Source organism: Diorhabda sublineata, chromosome 8, assembly GCF_026230105.1.
Source record: "Diorhabda sublineata isolate icDioSubl1.1 chromosome 8, icDioSubl1.1, whole genome shotgun sequence".
NCBI classification, from domain to species: domain Eukaryota; kingdom Metazoa; phylum Arthropoda; class Insecta; order Coleoptera; family Chrysomelidae; genus Diorhabda; species Diorhabda sublineata.
In genome coordinates this window covers 18,516,434-18,540,531 of record NC_079481.1, presented here as the reverse complement: position 1 = coordinate 18,540,531, position 24,098 = coordinate 18,516,434, and the positions used below count along the sequence as shown (strand labels likewise).

Here is a 24,098-nt window from a genome sequence, read left to right as displayed (position 1 = left end):
CATTATCGAAGAGCGCGCGGGTTTGAAAGGGCCTGCTCTTTCTAAGAATGAAATGTCACCAATAGAAACATGGGAACTATTGCTTGCTGATGATATAATCCAACTTATAGTGCAGTATACTAATCAAAAGCTAGAAGCTAAATATATTTCACCACTGATACGACCTTACTATGCCAAAAACATAGATAGTTGTGAGTTGCGAGCTTATTTTGGATTACTTTTACTTACTGCAATTTTCAAGTCAAATCACGAAGATGTTAGATCATTATGGGCATCTGATTACACTGGTAGAGACATATTTCGTGGCGTAATGGGATTGAACAGATTTTTGTTCATTCATTTCAATATCACATTTGATGACCTTAGCACACGGGAACAAAGGAAGTCCACTGACAAACTGGCTTTGATAAGCGAAATGTTTGTATTTATGTATAGATGAAATGTTGGTGAAATTTCGTGGTAGATACTCGTTCAGGATATTTATCAAAAGCAAGCCTGGAAAATATGGGCTGAAAGTTCAATGCATGTGTGATGCAAAAACCCACTACTTGTACAACGCTTTTATATACACAGGAAAGCCTCTAATACAAAGAAATTCTTCACAATCCGTACCAACTCAGGATGTTTGAAGTTGACTGAACCGGTGTATGGATCAAATAGAAATATCACTGGAGATAGTTGGTTCACTTCGATTGAACTAGTGGATCTTCTCTTACAAAAAGGACTCACATATGTTGGCACCGTACGAAAAAATAAACGAGAAATTCCACGTGAGTTTCTCCCCAATAAGACAATGGAATCTTCCTTATTTGGATTTGTACGTGACAAAACATTGGTATCACACGTACCAAAAAAGAACAAGAGTGTAGTTCTACTTTCATCAATGCACCATGAACTATCAGTTAATAAGCAGTCCAAAAAGCCGGAAATCATAGAATTTTATAACAGCACTAAAGGAGGGGTAGATGCCTTGGATTTGAAATGTTCAAATTATTCATGCTCACGTCGAACACGGAGATGGACAAACGCAATTTTTGGTGTGCTATAATGAATGTTTCAATTGCTAATGGTTATGTTCTCTGGGTTCTATCCAATCAAAATAAGGAAAAGAGCCGACGAAAATACATAAAGTCTATTGCAATGTCTCTTATAAAGCCACACATTTACCAAAGACTGGAAAATAATACTAACTTGACCAAAGATGTAAGAGCGATAATGATCAAGTTGATCGACAAAGAGCAGACTTTGCCTAGCTCAGATGAACCTGGTCCTAGTGCCCCAAAAATTAAGCGAAGATGTTATAGTTGTCCCAGATCTAAAGATAAAAAAAGTACTATTGTCTGTAAGTCTTGCAAGAAAACTATTTGCAAGCCTCAAGCCTCATTCAGTAGGAATTACTTATTGTTTACCATGCCTACCCAAAGAATAATTTTTAACGTTAGTTTAGGGTAGTACGTTTCAAGTATTGTCATTTTTTTCTCTATAATGTTAATTGTTTAATTTTCGTATAATTACTTCTTTTTGATTCTTATTTTATTAGAAAAAAATATTAAGTTAGTTAGAAGTTGACTTTTTTGTTAAATTTTAGTACATTGAACATGTGCCTTAAAAATTATATGTAGAAGATTGTTAATTTCATAAAAATGTTTCTTACTGTCTAAATACTGATTGTTTTATAATTAATAAATAATTTTCATAAATATTATAATGTCTTTTCTTATAATCTAAAACGACTCTTAAAAAATATTTTAAAAAAATGATTTTATAAGTAAATTTATATTGGGGATACTTCTAGACCCCACGCGTGACGTTATGTTAACCTAAACCACGCGTGTACTTAAAGGTTAAACATAAAAAACTGAATAAACGGATGGTAATAACTGAATCATCAAGGATAGTTCGATGACAAGATTATTGCGTCATGTAAAAGATTACCGAAGGGTAATAGACGAATGGGGTACAAAAAGGGCTCAGTTCACGTCTGGTACCCTGTTTAAGCCCAACTCCCTTATAGGTAGGTACATTTTACTCGTCTATTTATGTTTTATAACTTGATATTCAGTTGTAGCAAGTTAACGAGGTATAATGATTTTTTTTCCAAGTTCAATGTAGAACTACAATTAAGTGCATCTGTCTAAATAACGGCGTATAATGCCGTCCAATTTATAATGATTCGATTGCCTTTTAACGAATACTTTCTCGCATAAGATATACATATTTTTAAAAGTGTTTATAAAAATAATAAATTTATTAAATGAGATATCTACGCCTATGGTAGATCAAACAAGATTGTCGACAAGGGTTTTTATAATCTGCAATTGATATTGGAAGAACTATACCATGTGTGGTCGCGTGACGGTTTGTCGCGTCATTATAAAGAGTGTTTAGTAACTTCTGAAGCGGTGACAAAAAGGCAAAGTCATACTCAGCCTTCCAAGATATGGAGTGTTGGATTGAGAAATAATGGAGCCCGGGGCTGAAATCGACCCGGGGTCCACTAAAAAATCGAAATCAGTTCGAAGTAAAAATAAATTAAAATCTTATTTGACTATCCATACCGTACATTTAATTTAATTTTCTAAATAATTTTTGGAAAGAAATGCAAACTTTACTACGAATCCAAAATTGCTTTTAAAATAAATGATCAAAGTAGGAGCCTCTGACTTCAGACCCCCCTAAATTCAACGCTGAAGATATGGGTGAACCTATCTTAACAGTAACGCTACAAGGTCACTATACGGGGGTGTAGTAACGTAGCGGTTCAATGCCAAAAAGCATATACGAGGTGTAGTCACGTGACGATTCGAAGTTACCAATTGTACATGATGTGTACACTTGTGTTCACTGAAATAGCATACAGTCTTGGGACAGATTTTTGCATTTTTTTACCTATGTTAATCCACTTGACATTTGTTGCCATGTTCACCAATTTTAAATTATCAGGTGTTTATTATTTATTATTTACAAGGAAAGTCTTATGATAGACAAGCAATCTTCCAATCTGGTAATTGACTTTCTGATTTGTTGTTGCTTAAGTCCAAAAGAAGTAACTCATTTGGCAATATTCAACGGTCATCGATAATAACACCCTGCATATAAATTTTTTTTTACAATTGATTCAATGAAAATTGCAGTTCCTGATATGTTTTTATGTTGATTATATATATATATTCTTTCAGTTTTTCTCTATCACGTCAAGATTTTGTAAAATTTCATGATCTAATTTCATTCGAGTATGATATGTATTTTATGAAGAAAAGCGAGTCCCGCCTTGATTTTTCCTGAGGTAATGCGGAAAAATTTTTCTGAAAGATACATACTTGAAGCAGGCGCTTTCTTTTGATATAGCGCTCACAAATTGCTTCATCAATCCGAGCGGTTCGTACAGGATGTTTTTCATACTAGGTACAAAATATTGACGTTTAAGCTACAATTTTTGTTATCAGTGTTTATCTCGAACTTTAATACCCATTCACATAAGAAGCACGACATTTTCTTATAATCCAGATGTTGATCAAGCAGAGAGCATTTTGAACCAAAAGCAGCAAAAATTCCAATGAAGATGGGTCAATCGCAGTGACCGCAAAAGAGAAGTTGGATGTGTTTGGTGGTATGTTTGCTTTGATTCGCGGGGAAAAGTACCACCTAGCCTGCCTGGAGTTGGTACATCTTTGCCAGAAAACTTGTAAAACTTCTCAACGGCTTGAACATTAATAAAGCGACATGGCCCAGATATAATGTTACCAATCGTATTGAAGAATTGCGCAACTGAACATCAATCCGCTATGCTTTTCTCTATCATATAAAAGAGTTCTCTTCCCTGTAGATTGAAAAGTTGCTCGGGTTCAACTATACCAAAAAAATAGAAAAAAAAAAACAGTTCCCAATAACTACCGTTCGATTGCTTTAGTCCCAGCCATTGCCAAGGTCATGGAGAAAGTGGTTAATCAGGAAATCTTGAGATATCTCGAGTCTGCTAATATCATCAGCTCTACCATCAATACGGATCAGACATAAAATATCACCATCACCGCAAATTCATCGAGTGAAATTCAATCGTTTCATTTTTTATATAATATAATCATTATTCTGATATATAACATATTATCAGATATTGTGTTATTCTCATTTCATATATACGCTTATTTTTCTATAACTGTGTACCATTTTGTAAAGTGGTTATTAGCAATCATAAAAATAAACAATTTTAGGTAATTTTATCTTCTGAATCATTTACAACTTTATGTTTGTAATAATAAATATATTCTCCAAAACTATAACCTATTGCACATTAATTATAACGTTTATCAGGTTGCTATGGTAAAGATGAAAAATTTGAGATTCCAGCTGGGTGAGACAGTGAGATATAAAACATTAATCGACATGTGGAATTTCATCAACAACTCCACTTAAAAAATAGCTGGTCCCAATATTTATTGCTTTCAACTATTTAACATAGTCATATATTAAAAGTTGACTGCGGCAGTAATCGCCATAAGGTTTGATTGTCTGTCATTTCTTCAAATATTTTTTTTCCAAAATATTAATAAACAAGCCCATACTTGAGTGCTAAATATTTTTGCTACACATCTATTGAATATTCGCTACAAAGTAAATATTGGTTTTTATTGATGGCAATTTTTGACATATTTTTATAAAATGCGATCCAAATCAGAACTGTAATTCCTTTCACTTCAGGTTTTGTTTTCTTTTATGGTTAATGTTATGTTAGATAGACTTTGTTACATCTGTGTCAATGACCACTTCATATACTTTTCTCTATTTAGCTTCTTTGATATATGTTCTTAATTTTAGGTGTTTTCAATAAATTATGAGTTTCTAAATCGGAAGAGTTCACTTGTTGGGTGTGGGATTTGGGAGCAATATGTTCCGGCATAATCACGTAGCCGAATGAGCTTCGCAAAAACTTTCTAGCCCTTTTTAAGATCTAGGAGGTATATACTCCACACTAACTCCTAATCCTCTATAAGGATCAAATTCGTCCTTTGGAAAATTACTGGCACAGTTGGAGCTCGGCTCCTAAGCATACCCTGAGAATGCTCGACTCAATACAGCAGAGAGTAATTTGACTTATAGGCAATCCATAGTTGGCCAAAAACTTGGACAACTTAGATCATACAAAAAAGGTCGCCGATCTGACTTTGTTTTACCCCCACCACCACAAATGCTCTTCCGATCGTCCAACATAATACCACCTAGAAACCAAAGTTCGCCTACAAACGCCCAGAATGTCAATTTATCGGGACTCCTTGATTTGGAGAAATGCATGCCTGTGGAATCAGCTACCAAGGCATGTCTTTCCCGAACACTACAACCTACGGAAGATGGCTTCTTACATAAAAAAGAGAAAATATTCTAGTTAAAGAACTTACTATAAGAAAAAATTCGAAGTTTATAATCAACTTATATTTTATTTTCAGCCATGTAAAAGAAGGAAACGACTAAGTTGAAATTTCTGTTAATATTTCTTCCCCTGAGATGATAGGTATTTTAGATTAATAGCATTATTTGACATCGACATCGTGTTTATTTGCCAAAGATTATATTTACATAGAGCCGTACAAAAACTGTTGACTTCGTTCATTCAAATATGAAAATATATTTGGAAGCTGCTATAAGACACGAACATAAAAATGATAAAAAATTTTGCATGAGTACGTACGTAAGTCTCAAAATGTTGGAGCACAAAATTTATAATGGATCCTTTTATAGAAATATTCATCTTTTTCACGCTTGTTAATTATTGAGACTGTTTATTATAATATAAAATATTCGACTCAAAAATTCATTGTACAAAATTTAGTGCCAAAAGATATTCGGAAAATACATAGATAGAAAACATATTTTTATGCAGTTATAATAAAAAAGAAATAAATATACATATTTCATGACTTATATATGTAAACACTAATATATTGATATTTTACAGATAATTTCAAGAGGCTCTCCTTTTTATCGAAATTTTCCCTCTAGCAAGATAAGAAGTATATATCCTTACTTTAGCCCCATCGGACTTCTTCACCCATATAATATCATTACCAATAGCAGAAATATTAGCTGGAAATTTCGGCATATCCCGACCTACAAAAAAATGTTAATATAAAAAATCATGTTTTACCAGCAAGTTTCGTACTGGGTGACTAAATTGCAAAGTTGTCGGATATTATTCGTCGTAAAGATTTACAGTAGAAAATTAAATTACTAAAGTAACCGAACGAATACTGAAAAGTATTTTCAAATCTTCAAGATTGTCGCCAATAAATGTAACCACCATCTTAAAATTTGGGTGTGATTTTTAACTGAAACTCACTAACAAAATATACCAAAGTTTTTAAAGCCCAATTTTATTTTCTTATTTTTTTCAATACTTTTCAATTTATCTATTGAGAGAGAGAGAGTAAAAAATTGTGACAATTTGTAGACAAAAGTTTGTAAAAACTGAAAAACAAACATACAAATGACTAAATAAAGATAAAACAAATAAATTACAATATACAGAAAAAAGCCACAATGAGTAACAAAATTATAGTTGATAGTAATAGGTAATAATTACTATATGTCTTATATAAGTCTTTAGCAAAAATTAAACCAGTATGCAGCATGCCCGGAATTAAATATTATCATTAGAATATGTCATTTACAGAATAGAAGACACTTTCCAGTAAATATGCTCTCAAATTATTGCGAAATGCGGGTAAAGATGATATCGATTTGGTTTCATTTGGCAAGTGATTGTGCATATTTTTTCATTGTAAAGTATTGAGCCCTTAACTAATTTTGAACGTGGAGTAGGTAGGTAAAGGTCTTGCTCCACGTTCCTAAGTGGATAACTGTACAACGACGAAAAGCGTGCTTACGAATTAGGAAAACGGATTCAAAGATGAACAAGGAAGAGTCAGAATTTTTAATCTTTGAAAGATATCCCTGCAGTGAGCACTGCTGTTTAGTCCGAGTAAATATCTAACAGCTCTCTTTTGTAGTTTGAAGATTCGCTCAAATTGAGTAGTACCACACGTACCCCAAAAGAGAAGGCATATCGGAGATCCGACTCAATAAGGACATAATAGTCTGTTAAGGAGATGGAAAAGTTCAGTTGGTCTATGTTTTTTCAGGTGACCATCAGTAACTGCTAAACCACTGAACAGATATTAACAAACTTGGTTTCTTAGTAAAAGTATTTATTGCCCCATCAAGGCCATCTTATCTATGGTACGTCTAATTCTTATTTACTTTACTACTACTACTTTACTACCAACTCACTGATATAGACTGTGAAGCCGGATACGTCGACTTTTTATTTGTATTTGTATAGAGACTATTTCTAAGAAGTCCTTTTTGTCTCGAGATTTAGGTAATTCAAAGATTCTATAAATGATTTAAATATGTAAAGCGAAGCTCTAGCAGCCGTGATGACTATGATGAGGAGAAAATTAAATCGGATATCTAAGATGTCAACGACAAATAAGAGAAAGTTAGCAAAAGAAAAGAAGACCGAACAAATAAAACTCTGCAAGCCACAAACATAACCCAAGATGGAAGACATTGGCAGTTTTGATCGTGTCAAAGCTCCAATGTTTGACCATATAACGTCCTGGACCAATTATGTAAAACAGTTTGAAACAGCCGCTAGAGTGATTAATTGTTCCGATAAAGAAAAAGTAGTTAACTTAACTGTCGTACTGCGAGGAGACGATGTACTCCAAAAGATACCTCTTGAAGAAACTGAGGACTTTGAGCAGTTAAAGAAGAGATGGACATGCGGTATGGTCACGAATATCTAGGACACCAATCTCATCTGAAAAATGTGACAGAAACCTTCAAGAGTATTGGAATGTTTGGGCATACAGGAATTTTTTGAGAGCCTATGTCATCACGACATAAGGGGGACGCTTAGTTTAGTACATTCTAAAACCTTGGTAGATGCTGATTGTGAATATGATGCAGCCTCAAAGGCTTCGAGCGATAATTTATAAACATACAAGAAGAACGTGACGAGAAAAAAATTTGATCAAATTGTCAACTTGATAAAAGGTATATATGACAAGAAGACGAAAAAGATCAGATGCTGGGGGATTGTGGCGAGGGCATGTAGACAATTCGTGTAAACGTCCCCTCGTAATAGAAGAGCCCCAATCAACGGAAACACTAGAAAGAGTTGGCTACAAGCGGGCAGCACCGACCCAGGATCATAGCATTCCTTCCTACTACTTTAGTTACTGAAATGCCGACTCACTGTCTAGACGACCCTGCTAGCAGACTGCAATAGGGCGGAATCTAAGGAAACTACAGTTTCAAAAACTACAGCAGTCAAAGAGCCAATATCAGAGAAGATCAAGAGAATAAACCTCACCCAAAGATGATTTAGCAATGGAACTGTCAAGGTTTTCACTGATACACAAGGCATATGGGACTCAGTGGGAATCCCTTGTCCTGGAAGAAAACCTGCTGAAAATAATAATCGATAACAATGATTGTTCCGAGAAGGAAAGATAGCTAGTTATTCTGAGAACGAAAGTAGCCGAGGAACTGAAGAAGTTACTCAACAGTCTGACGGGTGGTCATGTGGGAGTAAAAAATAAACATCTGCCAGTCTGTAAGAGATTTTATTGGATGTGTGAGGACTGGTGTAAGAAATGTATTTTTTGTGCTACGAGCACTGGACCACATCGCAAGAGAAACGCATGGATGAAACATAATGTTGGAAGCTCTTTCAAAAGGATTGCTTTAGATATCCAGAATAAAGAGACCACAGCTCTCGCAGGGGCATTGGTGAAAGAATTTATCAATCGATAGGGAGAACCCTTGGAAGTCCACAGCGATCAAGAAAGAAATTTCGAGAGCCATGTATTCCAGAAATTGTGTGACAAGCTGAGAATGAAGAAGACCATGATAACCGCATTTTATCCACAATGGTCGAGAGATATTTGGAAGTATTGGAGATACCTGTTCACCAGAAATATTGAGACCCTTTTTTGCATTGGCTTATCGATATGCTATTAATGAGTCCACCGGTGAAACACCTGCAAAAATCATGTTTTGACGATGTACAAGGATTGGTTGGATCAAATTTTAAGAACGAAAAAAATGATACAACACAGAAGCGGCAGATGGCGCTTTTAAAAAAGGGAACAAAATGTGGTTACACAAAATGACGATGAGAAAAGGATTTTCTCTAAAATTACAAAATCCTGGTAAGTTCCGTACTCAATCAAGAAAATTGACTAGAAGACCGTGATCTGAAGGAGTGAACTATATCCAAGAAGAGCCTGTCCCTCTCTTCGAGGAATATATGGGTACATATAGAGGTGCCGGGAAAGCTAGATATGGAGTCACCACAAGATTATTTACAGGCATACAACATATCCTATAACCAAATACAATTGACCTGTTAAGCAGGTATGTTGGTTCGTTTATGACAATATCGAGATTTCGATAATTTGAAGGTTCTAGAAATTATTTGAATATATAACGCAGACTTCTATCGGCTGCAATAAAATCTTGGAAAGGCGCTATTACATAGATATTATTACTAATTGTCATTTTTCTATATCTAATAAAAAACTACATCTTTTGAAAAATTTATGGTTCAAAAACTTTGTAAAAAGGCATAATATGGGGAAAAACAATTTTGAAATAAGACTTAGGTCCCTTAGATGCTCGAGAACAAATGGAATAAACGCATCTCTCGACCAAACCAAGCTTATTGTTTTAATCGGTTGTTTAGGAGTCGTAGATGGTAATTCAACAGAAAACATTACCCCTGCCATTTTATTTTAAAAGATAAGTTAAAAAAATTTCTCGAATAAAGCCTAGATTTGAAAAAAAAATCGTGCAATTACAATACACTAAAAGTTTAACCATACTAGAAATCTGGAAATATTTCACTGCCTTCTTTCGCCCACTTAATAGATTCAAAAGATTTTTTCCTGTTGAATATATGTAATTTTGAAATGGCTGCGCTAACTTCAAAGAGGAAAAAATATTACCAAAACACTTTATGTATGTACACTTCTGTTCACTGAAAAAGCACACACTTACATTTTACCTGCGAACATCTGAGATCCTACCTAATGTCACTGTCATTATCTTAGTCACTGATAAGGGCGCAAGTTGAGACGCAGTCAACACGTGTCAGGGCGGCACAGTTTCTGTAACTCTCGTTGTCTAATGGGACCGCGCGAATTGAGAGGCAGAGCAGGGCGGGGCAGTACTCCGCTGGACGTGGCCTACAGTGGTTCAGGGAAAATGGAATCTAGTGAAGAAAAATTGATTGAACTAGTGCAAAACCACCACCCAGTGTTATATAATACAAGTGATTCGAACTATTTGAAAATTTAATCGAAACAAGATATTTGGACAACGATTGCATACGAACCTAATTTAAAGAACGGTAAGTACCTCCAAATTTCATTTAAATATAGTTTTTAACTAATACAGTTGACTAACTCTTTTAGAATTTATTTTCACTTACTTTTTTTATGATATCATTCCTCATACTGAAAATTAGTATTGTTTTTCAAATCCAACCAGAAGTTGATTAGTAATTCGTCTAACATCATTCTTAGAAAATGCGTCATTACAAAATTTACGTATTTTTCTGCTAGTTCATTTATAAACCAAAAATTAAGGATAAGGAAGACTTTACTTGTAATTCAACAATTCATCAGCGGTGAACTGGTAACGAAAACTGTGTCTCAATATGCGGAGGCAACTGAGCCACACAGTTTTCTGGAAATGCCTTCCATTGAGCTATGCTGCCCCACGTGTTCACTGCGTCTCAACTTGCGCCCAGCCTAATAATTCATCAGTTAACTGAAATTCAGAAATCTGCCATTATTTCCAAATCTTAATGCGAATACCATAACCAGAGTGGAGAAGCGATAGGAATAAGATGGGACCTTACGCAGAAAGGTTTGGTCTGGAGGAATGAAAATTTCAAATCACGCACAAGAAGCTGTATTGATTATTTTTATAAAAAAACATCCTTCTGAATCGGCTGCTAGAGCTGCATATGCAATAAACTTTCCAGGATCCCAACATAGCGCAAGTAATCCAGTGTTTGCACCTGATTATGTGTTTCATGATCTGTATTTGTGAAAACGAATTGCCATCAAGGAGTTGTGCAAAGACGGATTCGCGTTTACAGACCACCGAATTCAAGATTTAAAGAACAATATGTTGTCGGAAGTAATAAGTCCTGCAAATTTTCAGTAAATGGTTGGACTTGGATGACTATCAATGGGCTTGGCGTTTGTTGGTTTCGACAAAACAATATTGAGATTTTAGCGTGGTCAGCAAATAGTCCTGATATAAATCCCATTAAAAATTTATGGAGGTGATTGGTAAAAAAAAATACTTTAATGAAATTTTCGTCCCAAAAATCAAGAAGAGCTATGAGAATACCTTAAGTTAAATGGAAACATTTCTCGGAATTTAATTCACTCCATTTCAAGAATATTAGAAAAAGCGATTGAAAAGAATGGAGCTCTAATTAATGATTAACAAATTTGTTCTCATATTCAATTATTTATTGACAAATATTTTAAACATTCGTTCTGTTATCTAGTGTTTTATCATTATAAATATTATTTCTGTATTTTCAAGTTTTAATTTGGATTATTTTAAGTGACTCTTATGACATAGCCTATAACTATCTTCTATCCTTCTAGTACAGGAGACGGGTCTAACCGCCAAATCACTGTCGGGGCCTTTACTGAAATCAGACCAGAAAGCAACCAATTTCGCTGTTCTAGTATGAACTAATACGATTTGTTTCAATGTTTTTATTCTGTAGCTCTGTTTAGTAATAACATCTGAATATCTCATTGCTTAACCTTCCTTGATTCATTGTAGATCACTATGGGCATTTTTCTAATGCCCAAGGAACACAGTTTTGAACCAGGTGTCCATTATCAACTCGAGAACTTCTAGGTCGATTCAGAAAGATAAAGTAAAAAGAGTATTTGTTGTTATAGATACAACGGCAAGAAAAATTTTTAGTATTAATGCTTATTACACTTTAGAAGTCTTTTTGTAAATACTTACCTAATAACTTAATAATGGTAAACATGGCATCAAATGCCAAATAAATTTACTCAGTGATAAAATTGCAAAAATATGTTCCAAGACTGGTATGCTATTTCAATGAACAGAAAAAGGTTGATATTTTTTCCAAATTTGAGTGAAATCAACTTTATAAAAGCAGTTGTCTGTACATATGCAAAGTCCTAAATTAAATATTTCATGTTACCTTATATTGAGCCAGCTTCATAAGAAACACTTAAAAATGGAAAATGTGTTCATTTTAATTTTTTACAGTAATTTTTCAGGGAGACTACGTATTGAATTGAAACAATCTAATAGTATGTGAAAATCAGCAGTATAAATCCATGATTTATCCATTAGTTTTATGACTAATGAATGTCTCGTTCCATATTTGAAGTTAGTTATTAGAAGAAATTATATTACCTTCAACAAATACTGATTGTCCTCGATGATACCATCTTTTTTCATATAAAAGTTTACCATCTTCTATCCTAGTCTCTATTTGAGGTACTTCTGTAGAGGCTTGAATTGTCGCATTCTGATGGAAAACAACAATAACATATTATAAGCAGAAAAAATAAATAAGTAGAAAATCCGATTAAAGATAATCAGAATATGAAGATTTCTATTAGTTTTACTTTTCTATGACTTCTTCAATAAATTTCAATCAAACTTCTTAAAGATTTTAACAGGTTCAGATTTTTCCAATCGGAAACAGACAGTTAGATAAAAAATTACTAGAATATGCTTGAATAATGCCTGAAGCTTTTTTGGGAAATTTTTCAAAAAAATTATACCCGATGCTCGGAAATCTCAGTAATTTGTAGAAAAACCGTTTCATTTTGGTGTAGTCTAAACTTCTCCCACTTGTTAGAGTAGAATACAATTGTGTTAGAACAAATAGATTGGTATTTGAAAAAAAAGTGAGCTACACAACTTTCGAGATAACCAAATCCTGAGCAAACTCTGAGCGTCCCTTTATAATTTTTTTGATGAAAATTTAACCGCTAATTAGGCAAATTATAGTAATTTTCACTTAAGTTTTTTTTTCTATTTAGCTATTTCAGTCAAAATTTAAAAAAAAATGAATTAATGAAAATGATGATTGGAATGAAATTCATTGTAAATTCTAAAAAGGCAATAAAAAACCAGGGTGTTTGTTTCATTAACAAAAAAGTTGAGATAAATTTTCGGTATTACCTGATGGCGTAACAACTGAAAATAGTTTTATACCTCATATAAGAATACCTAAGTTCTTTCTAACCATGGAATGGAATTTTTCTGGTATAACAATATTTATATTCGTTAGTCAGCCATAATACTTTCCTTATTGTTAACTAGCTGACCCGACAGACTTCGTCCTGTCAAAAAGATTTGTAATGTGGCAGTTTTTGTGCCTACGTATTTTAAAAAATTCTCCTGAACAGAACCATCACCCTGGTGATAGGGCGTTGTGAATAAAAAATAATTAAATAAAACATATATAAGGATTTAAAAGTAAGTAATCGCTTTATTGTTAATCATGTGAATTATAAATAATTATTATTATCATTGTAGTGCTTTGTGGTATACGATGTTTTTTGTTTGATTACCTGGCGCATAGATAAACAAATCTGATGGTTTTCCAACACGGGAACAGGCAACATACAATTGACCATGTGAGAAACATGGGTTTTCTAGATTAATACCACAAACACTTAATGATTGCCCCTGGGACTTGTTTATAGTCATAGCAAAAGCAAGCCGCACTGGAAACTGTAGTCGTTTAAACTCAAATGGCACATCAGTCGGAATCATTGGGATGCGCGGTATGAGAACATCTTCTCCTTTATACTTTCCTTTGAGTATAGTTGCTTCTATCACATTGTTTAGTAATTTTTTTATCGCTAACCGTGTACCGTTGCAAAGACGCGGTTGGTTGATATTTCGCAACATTATAACCACCGATCCGACCTTTAATTGAAGATTGTGAGGCAATCCTGGCAAATCCAGCGAGTTTAAAAATTCCGGTGGATAGTTGACTACATCATCTTGATTAGTAGCCGAATCAACTGATTTATATATCCTCAATTCGCCTGTAATTTGTTCTTGAATTTTGAAATTTAATTCATTTACATCTATGTTTTTTGCAGCCAGTATAGCTCGTTCGCTCAACCAATCATGGTTTCTGTAATTTTGAGAAACATCTGGAAACACCTTCTGAATAAGTTCATCTTTTGATTGAGTTAACTGACAAAAACTTTGAGGAAAGTTAATGCAGCCAGTCAACATGTCTATAGGTAATTTGCCATTACCAATGTCAATGAGTTGTTTAGAGAATATATTTCCAGATTGGTCATTTTGCAACTCGACACGCATATTCTTGCTTAAATGAAGTACTTTGACATGTTTCCACAAATTGGAGGACTTTAGACATGCATTGAGTTCATCAGCTGGCGTTGATCGTGGAATCACTGGCAATGTTTGACGAAAATCTCCTGCTAATAAAATCATTGCACCACCAAATCGGTTATTATTGCTCCATAAATCTTTTAAGGTTCTGTCTAAAGCCTCCAAAGATTTTTTATGTGCCATTGTGCATTCATCCCAAACAATCAATTTACATTGCTGCAAAACCTTTGCCACTGCAGAGTTCTTCGAAACGTTACAGGTTGGAGTTTTATTGCTTTGCATATTTAATGGCAATTTTAGTGCTGAATGGGCTGTTCGACCACCTTCAAGCAAAGTTGCTGCGATTCCCGACGAAGCGAGTGCAAGTGCAATTTTATTTTGTGAGCGAATTGTTGCTAATATTAATGAAATCAAAAAAGTTTTTCCTGTACCACCAGGTGCATCTAAGAAGTAAATCCCTCCAGTTTCATCATTTGTTACTTTCATAAGAGTTTCAAGTACATACTTCTGTTGTTCATTTAACAGTGGAAGATTTGTTTGAATTAATTCTTTCAAAGCGTTGAGATCATACAGTCTTTTTCGATCGAACTCTTGGTTAAAAGCGTCATGCATTGGACGATTGGGCGCGGTCAGGCCTAATTGAATTAATAGTTTGTTTGACATTATCAAGCACATGTCCTCAATTGAAATCAATGCTTCATTGTAAATTTCTTCACTGATTTGTATATTTGGATTTCCCATTCTATTCCGTATTTGATACAAAATATCATCACACATATAATCTTTGTACTTGATCCACAAATCAATTGGGTTTGATGGGAAGCATGTAGATATGATTATAGAAAACAATGTTCGTATTTGATGAGCGTGTGATGATATTACAGCATCATTGAGAGTTTGATCCCAATGAGCGTCATTTTCAAGTAATTGCAAACGTTGACAGGCTTCTCTGTAGGATCCACACAATTCACCATCAACAGTTCGTAACTGTTGGAATGATGTTGCCACGTACATTGACTAATAGCAGTCGTAAATAAAAACATTCATCATTGCTTGGATGTACTGAATAAATCCGGCTAATCGCATCGGTGGAATATACATCTGTATATCCTGGAACTGGTTTTCCTTGTTTCCGTCGTATAAATATCCTTGAGGATTGATTCCAGGTATAATATTTTGGCATTTCAGAATATAGCAATGTTTGTGCGAAATCATCGTTTTGGCATGTCTCAAAAAAACTGGTTAATGTAGTAGATGGTGGCTGAGCAGCTCTTTGTACTGCGTTCTGTGTTGTAAAATACACTCTTTGTCCATTTTCTAAATGCACAGCTAAGTGAACAACAGAAGGGTGTCTCTCATGAATAGGAAAAGAAAATATTCGCTAAACTGCTTCATTACTACTGACATAGCGGCCCATTTGGTATTGGGTAACTTCATCATTGGAATTCTCTGCACCAATTCCAATCACAGCCATATCACTCCCTTTGGTTACATATTTGCAAATGTATTTAATTGATTTCACTGAATGGCAAGATTCAACGTTGATGTGTGCTTTGAATGTCTTTGATAAAATGGGTGAATATGGAACAATCCAACGATTATCTATTTCAATATCTTGTTGATTTAATTTGACAATTGTTGATTTTCCATTGTCTGCTGTCGATCTGCGACGATACAATGGATAACCGTCATTACCAGTAATTGTTTCCGATATTAATGTCCGTGGATATCGTTTTGAACATTTACCATCCATCATACACAGTGAATTTTGATTAAGAGTTCCACAGGGACCATGTATCATGTGTTTGATAACTACCTCATGTAATCCAGGATCTACTTGTACATCAATGATTTCAGCTGATATCACTGCATCAACTTCATTTGGCCTTATCTTTTCAACCAACCAAATCAAAATGTGTGCATGTGGCAATCCTCGTTTCTGCCACTCCACAGAATACATCCAGCAGCGTGTCTCATCAAACACATTATGTTTTACGATGAAATCCATTAATGATTTCAACTTTTGTCTAAAGACTCTGGCTGTAATATCATGACGATCAATGGGTGATTGCCCAGAGAATAACTCCTGCTTGATTTCTATCCATTGCGGATTGCATGTAAATGTGATGAACAAATCTGCTGTACCATAATGACGAACATACGACATGGCATCTTGAGCATATTCGTGCATATGCCGAGGGCTTCCGATGTATGTTGCTGGAAGAATAGTCATCCGACCGACATTCTGTGCATTTCCATCAGTATTAATCGCATCTCGAAGGTGAATATACTCTTCAGATCGGAGTTTGGTTTGATTCAACCTGATGAATGTTAATCTCTCCGTTTCAATTTTAACATACATGTCAACAACATATTTGTGATATAATCGCCGACATTTCAATATGTGATTATCTTCATTTTCCCGAATCATTAGGCGGTATGAATAATAGTTCATTGAACTGACTTTTCTGTTGGTTTCAGAACCTGTAAATAGATTTTGTTTTAATAACATTCAAATATAAAATTAAAATACATAATATAATGACTGAAATATTATCGCCATAGCTAAACTAATATTTTAGTTACCTGTAATGGGATTTATCATTTTTGTTGAGAAATCGTAGCCATCTTCACCTTGCCAAAATATAATGGGATATTGCAGTGCATCATATGAGCGGTGTGTTTCCTTTATACGTTGTAATTGATTATTCCGACGATGTAAAACAATATCACGGGATTCCAAGTTTTCTCCAACTACAACGATAGCAACTTCATCAATAGTTGGTGCATTAAAACGTCTTGTATGTTGACCTGCAGGTGTTTTATCAGCTCTGATTACAATTTTGTGATTATCGGATGGCATCAGATCCAGGGCAGTTTTAAACAATATAATCAATTGATTGTGTTGATGAAATAAAGTTTGTAATTGTTCTATAATAGACCTCTTTACTAAATTGTTATGTGCACAACGCAGATCAATTTCTTGTGGTGAATTGCCCATAAAATAAATTTGCAGGAATTTGTTGTCGCTATCTGACACTGGTAACAGTGAACCTGCTCTGTGATATATTTGCCCTTGTATCTGTAAATAAGAAAAATATTATGGTGTGGTATAAATTAATGGATTGTCAGTGACCAAACTTAAATAATATTTGATCTTAAAAAGTATATATTTAGTTTTAACTAATATCTATCAAATATATAAAATATAATAAAAGTGTCTGAATCTGAATCACCATATAATATGATGACTAAGTGATATATTTCGTAATGATTAAGAAATTGAAGATAAGTGACACATCTTAACTTTCGTGACAGAAAATTTTGTTCGCTAAAATAATTATGAGTAACTGCTATAATACATACCTTGAAAGTTGGCATAAAATTTTCCCGAACTACATTTGTTGCCCCAAATGAAGTCATTTGAAAGCAATTGTTATATTGTTGGATATGTGTCAAAAAGTGTATAGAATCTGTTCCTATTCCTGAAACCAATGAGTACAATGGTTCTGGTGGTGGATCCAATGGTATCAATTTCACTTTACCATTTGCGCAACACAATCCATTGGCTTCGTTTTTGTACTTTAGTGCCTTACAGTGTGAGCAAACCGAGTTCATAGAACCAATAACAACACATTGGTAGTTACTGTAGTCAATTGACACATCGTAACTGAAAGCAGCTCGATTCAAACTTGCGCGATTATTAGTTGAATGTCGCGCTCGCGCTTCACGCGTTTGTGATATCCGAATTCTTTCACGTTCATTTCCGTCGTCACGTTCTTGTGCAGTACGATTAGATCGGTAATTAGCTTGGTTTGTAGCATTTCTGGTTCTTCTACCTAAACTGCTTCGTCTTATAGGAGGCATATCAAATATACATTATTTTTTCACTAATCACGAACTAAACACTCTGCAAAAAACACGATATACGAATTTGTTTCGTGTATCAGTTGACAAAAGCAAACTCAGTAGATTAGGTAACAGACAACTTTTTTTTTTTTAATTTGATATGACTTGAAGTCAAATCCTTTTAAGCCGTACGAATTGTTTTTTTTTAGCCGTACGAATTGTTTTTGTTTGGATATTGAAAATAATAAAACACTGTTGCTAACGCGATTTTTGTTTGACTGATGTAATGACGTGGAAACTGCTGCATTTTATCTCGCGTGCCGAAACTAATACAAAAGAAACGCGAGTTTCGGAACGCGACATTAAACTCCTCCAACTATGTATTCTGTGATCCAACGCACACACACATATTGTTTTGATAGATATGATCTTTGACGTTAGGAACACACCTTACAAAAGAAACGCGAGTTTCGGAACGCGACATTAAACTCCTCCAACTATGTATTCTGTGCTCCAACGCACACACACACATTGTTTTGATAGATATGATCTTTGACGTTAGGAACACACCTACATTGCTTAGACAACAGTGAGTGCTCAAATTGACTACGTTTTAGTTACAAATCATTTGTATGGGAAAAAGAAAAGAGCTATTTTTAGGGTTTTTCCAGCAATAATTCTAATTTTTCTCGCCGTAAAAACCATCCTTGAACTTCAATGAACATTTTAAAAAAAGATTTGGCCAAATTGGTCCAGGCGTTGTTGAGTTATGCGCTTACCAACACATTTTGCGATTCATTTTTATATTATAGATTACAATCAATTTTGTGAGAATTACCTCATGCTTCATTGTAATAACATTATGTAAGTAAGTATTTATTACTCCTTTGGTATCAACAATTCATTCAGTGATAGGAAGAAATAAAAACAGAAGTAGAGAAAAGAAATGAAGACCTAACCTAAGTTACTGTTGTTGCTTATTCCTTAAAAGTTATGTCATCCTTTGAAAATATCTTACGTTTTAATTTAATTCAAATAAGACAAGGTAATACTGAAAGATTACATTTTGTAAACTAAAGTTTTGTCAAATTTATGTCAAATATTCACGATACTATCGACGCTTTTAGAATGAAACGCACATTTTGCAAAACTTATGCTGTGGAAATGTTTTTGTTTTGTTTAGAATACCTATTGGGTTCAACTATTCATGTTAAGAAACCTAATACAATAGCCCAAGCCACACAAAAAATTATATATTTACAGAAGCAAAATTATTAAAATTCCAAGATGAGACCTATACAAAGAGACAAACTATAACAATCCTTCTAATTTGCAATTGAATCGGTAAATGTTTAGTCCTCCTAAAAATCATAAATCATTCAAGCCAAATCTTCACCACCAATGTATACTCTATAATATTAAATATTACTATGAGAAAAACGCAAAATAACTTCTAAAGACTCAATGGTTTGAAAGAATATCCAATTATTCCTTAAAACGCCTAATTGTGATAAAGTTCCTAGAAATCAATGGGCATCTCAACAAAATTTTATATCAGAAGAATATAATTTCGAAAAGTTCCAAAATCCATATAATATACCACAAGACACAGATGAAAATTATGTCGATTTCAGTTCATTCAATTCGCCAAAACAAAATAATCCATTACCTAAGAAATTTGATGTTGCAGCCTCAAATCAAACAATCACATTCAGGGTGTTTCAAAAAAGGGGATCCCGTCTCTAGGATATATAGAAAACTGCAAAATATTTGGGGTTTGCTTAGTAAAAAATTTTGGTGACGCCATTCATATTCAAGGTAAAGGGCGTTAAAGAAAAAACACATTTTTTACGATTTTGCTGCAACTACTGGCAACATTGTATTATATTTTATACAAATATGTTTTGGAAGCTGATACATCCAATGAATTTGTTTTTATGTCTGACTCTCATAGAGGTCGCTAGTTACACGGTTCATAGCAAGTATTTTTGAACATAACTTTTTCAATATTAGATTTATTAAGCAAAATTTCAAGTGAACTCAAACTTCATTTAATTTTACACCAAGAATGTACTCTTGATAAAACTTGATACAATGTACTGTTTTCGGAATATTTTGATTTGAAAATTATGAAGTAATAACTCATGCTGGTATAAGGTGCTGATAAACTTATTAATTATTATTATTATTATTATTAATTAGTAAGCATTATGTGAATTGAAATTTTTTTGTTGGGTAAATGAGACCCCATTGATAAATGGATATATTTAAAAAAAATTGGATCTGAGGGCTTTCGTTTTACAATAATCTATTCTAATCAGTATAGGATCTTGTTTTTCAAAGTTAAATAAGTATGGGCACTGAGCTATTGGAGGCCTTAGTATGAAACAAACAACAATTTGATGATCATATATTGCAGTTCCGGGACTCAAACTGTTATTTGTTTCATATCAAGGCCCCCAATAGCTGAGTACCCACAATTATTTAACTTTGAATTTTACACGGCAATAGCATTATTTCTGAGTTTGCCATGGAAAAATGTCATTCATTTGAAACTTACCAAGTAACATACTATTGTCGAGAAACTGGGAATGTGAGACCAAAATTCTGGTAGGCCAGGAACAACAAGAACCATTAATAAAGAAAATATGATTTTAAATTTAGTTGATCAAAATCCAACAGTTAGTGTAAGGTATGTAGCAAGACAAACAAATATGTCTTCTTCAAGTACTTGGAGGATACTTAAAGAGCAATAGATACACTCTAATCATTACAGACAAGCCCAAGACTATCTACCGATTAGAGTGGATTTTTGTCACACATTACATGAAAGGACAGCCCTCAATCCGAATTTTTTAAAATGTATTCTTTTTATAGATGAGGCCACTTTTAGGTGACAAGGTATGTTTAACTTCCTTAATGCACACTACTGGTGTGATAAAAATCCACATATCAACAGGGTATTACATTACCAATACTCATTTAAAGTTAATTTTAACTTTAGTTAACAAATTAATAGGTTATCATGTTCTACCTGGAAATTCAAATGGTGGTATGTACCTGGATTTTTTAAGCAATCACTTATTCGAGATATTAGAAGATTAGAATGCTAAACGAGTGAAGATCTCTATTTTTTATACACAATGGAGCTCCACCGCACTTTTTTAGATGTTGTAATAGGTGCAGAAACTCCGATTCATTGGCCTCCTCAGTCTTGTGATTTTAATCCCTTGGATTACACAGTTTGATCATATCTTAAAGAAAAAGTTTATGCTACAGAGGTAAATTCACCTCAAGAATTGAAAGACAGAATTCAACTTCACTTTAATGACCTCATAGTTGACTCCCAACAGTTTAGAAGGTTAATGGATTCTTTACAAACAAGGATAGAGACTTGTGTATTCGTCAAAACGGAGGACTTTTTGAACACCTACTCTAATTGAATTATATTTTATGTAAGCCTTTTTTTAAATTTTCATCTTGTGCATCAGTTATTACTTCATATAATTTTCAAATCAAAATAGTCTGAAAACAGTACACAAAACAATGTTGAGTTTTATCAAGAGTACTTTTTTGGTGTAAAATTGAATGATGTTTAAGCTCACTTAAAATTTTGCTTAATATTATAATAGTAAATGTTCATAACTTGGAAGAATCAATACTTTGATTTTTTTAAAAGTTTTTATGAATATGAATAAAATAAGAAACCTGGAAATCTTTTAATAAATAAGGGAAACATTGGAGATGTTTAATAGGAAGAGAACTATTAGTAAAGTACTGCTTAGTATTGGGCAGTAGAAGAGAGTTCCCGAGTTAATGGAAGAGAGGAATATGGTAATGAGAAAGAACTTAAAGCAATAGAATGACAGAAGCAGCAGGAAAAAAAATTAAGTATCTTTTATAAAAAACCAAAGATGATTAGTGCAATTTTTTAGATATTATATTTTCCATATTTATATAGGTAACATACCTGTAGTCCTGGGCTCAAAGAACATGAATTTTCACTTTGTTTTCTTACTGGTGTGGATATTTTTCCTTTATTTATCAGTCTTAAATCATGTTCCACATCCTTTTCTTCTAGTAAATAGGTTATTTGTGCCGTTGGTGGCTTCCTACGTTTTTCAGGAAGAGGCAATGGATCATTGGGTCTTCTACGTAATTTCCTTGTCATTACAGGTTTTACCTAAAAAATTTCATTATTCATTTAAATAAATGAATTGCTCAAAAATTATTCATCTCTGAAGTAGCTTCTATGTGAATTTGGTTTACATTTGATATATAAAAAATATATTGTCTCACTTCCATGCAGTCTCCTGTTAGCTCCATGGAGTACCTTTCTGCTTCAACAGTTTTTTTCTTGTCTTCCAAATCAGATATTAAATTTTCTTTCAAATCAATTTTTTTCTCTTCAAACTCTCGAACTGCAGCTTTTTTTTCTTGGATGTATTCTTTATCCACACATTCAATAAGATAGTCTCTATAAAGTACATTTAATCTTAACCGTTCTTTGTATTGATATTCTAACTTTCGTACTTTTCTATTATAATCGTGATGGGTGCCATCCTTAAGTTGTTGAAGTTTTTTCTTTAAATTTGAAAGTTTATCTTGGTACATTTGTTCCTTGATTTCTAAAGGTTCTTCTTGCCTACCTAAAATGTTTTATATTCAAATAGACAATGTTTTAGATACACTCTTAATTTCGTTCTAACCTGTATCTGTTTCACTAGCATCTTCTGTGTCTTCATTGCTTTGGTCATAATGTTCATCTTGTTCTTTATCATCATTGTTATCATATTTTTCGTCGTCAAATTCGAATTCTTGATTATTGTAAGAGTTTGGATAAGGTGAGCCTAATAACGACATTTTTACTGCTCTTTCATTTAATTAGTAAACGTTTCAAATTGATACCTCATATATTTAAACATAATTCATAAAAAAGATATATAATAGTCAATGCTTAAACATCATGACAAAAAAAGAATACAAACCTAATCTTGACAACTGACACAGAATGTCAAAACACTATGTAGTGTTTGTAGTATGGAGGGTAGAGGCTTCTAGTTTGTAGATGGGCAGTTTTGAACACAGAACATACCCTAACCCTGATATATTCTGTGGTTTTGTAACCTATAACAAGTGTGGCTGATTTAGCATATGTTCTTATCATAATAACACTTAAAAAGATAATTTTTAGAAATGTTTCACATTCATAAAAACGAGAAAACTGTAAATGATAAAAAGACTTACACAATTTAAGTGAAGTGAAGTACTATAGGTCACAACGTCAAGATTTTTATCTATGTAAAAACTAATTTTCAATCAAAAGAGATAAAATCTAAACAATTCGTATTTTAAGGTTGGTCAAAATGACATTGTTTTGTTTTCTGACAGATTTTTCTATGTTTGTGGTAAAATGGAGAACGATTTAATGAAAATTTACAAATAAATCCAAAGAATTATAATGTCACAACCTGAACAACAAGGTTGGGAAAATGATGAAGATGAGCCAGATAATGTGCCTTCTGCTGAAATAGAGAATGGACATGTTACATCTAATACGGAAGATGAATCGGAAACTTCTGGTTAGTGTTTTAATGTAGGCAATAACTTAACAAAATATATGTAGAAAAGTTGCTACAGTCGTTGAAATGACCATTTAACATTATATATGCATCAAATGCAATTATTGATATTCAAATGTATGTGATCTTTGTAGAGGAGGAAAATCCAACAACCTCCAGAGAAGGTGATTTCGATACAGACTTACCTACAATTCACAAGGTAATATATAA

At 33.4% G+C, this 24,098-nt stretch overlaps 2 protein-coding genes across 4 annotated transcripts in view; one reads left to right on the top strand and one right to left on the bottom strand.

Moving 5' to 3' along the window:
• Positions 1–5,528: 5,528 nt before the first annotated feature.
• Positions 5,529–23,322, bottom strand: LOC130447322 (sin3 histone deacetylase corepressor complex component SDS3). The gene is made up of 5 exons (XM_056784077.1): positions 23,016–23,322; positions 22,606–22,955; positions 22,277–22,489; positions 12,490–12,604; positions 5,529–6,102 (listed from the first exon to the last, which is right to left on the bottom strand). The coding sequence occupies exons 1-5, from the start codon at positions 23,167–23,169 to the stop codon at positions 5,957–5,959; spliced, it is 978 nt and encodes a 325-aa protein (XP_056640055.1). The 5' UTR covers positions 23,170–23,322; the 3' UTR covers positions 5,529–5,956.
• Positions 10,134–24,098, top strand: part of LOC130447321 (protein cereblon) — a 53,928-nt gene continuing 39,963 nt past the window's right edge. For 2 of the 3 annotated variants that reach the window (XR_008910234.1, XM_056784074.1), the window contains exons 1-3: positions 23,595–23,607; positions 23,698–23,888; positions 24,023–24,087. Coding sequence is in view for 2 of the 3 variants with exons in the window: in XM_056784074.1 (XP_056640052.1) it covers positions 23,768–23,888; positions 24,023–24,087 (186 nt within the window). In the remaining variant the exon portion in view is untranslated. Of the gene's footprint in view, positions 10,412–23,594; positions 23,608–23,697; positions 23,889–24,022; positions 24,088–24,098 lie in introns of those variants that run through there. The other variant, XM_056784075.1, reaches the window with a different exon arrangement.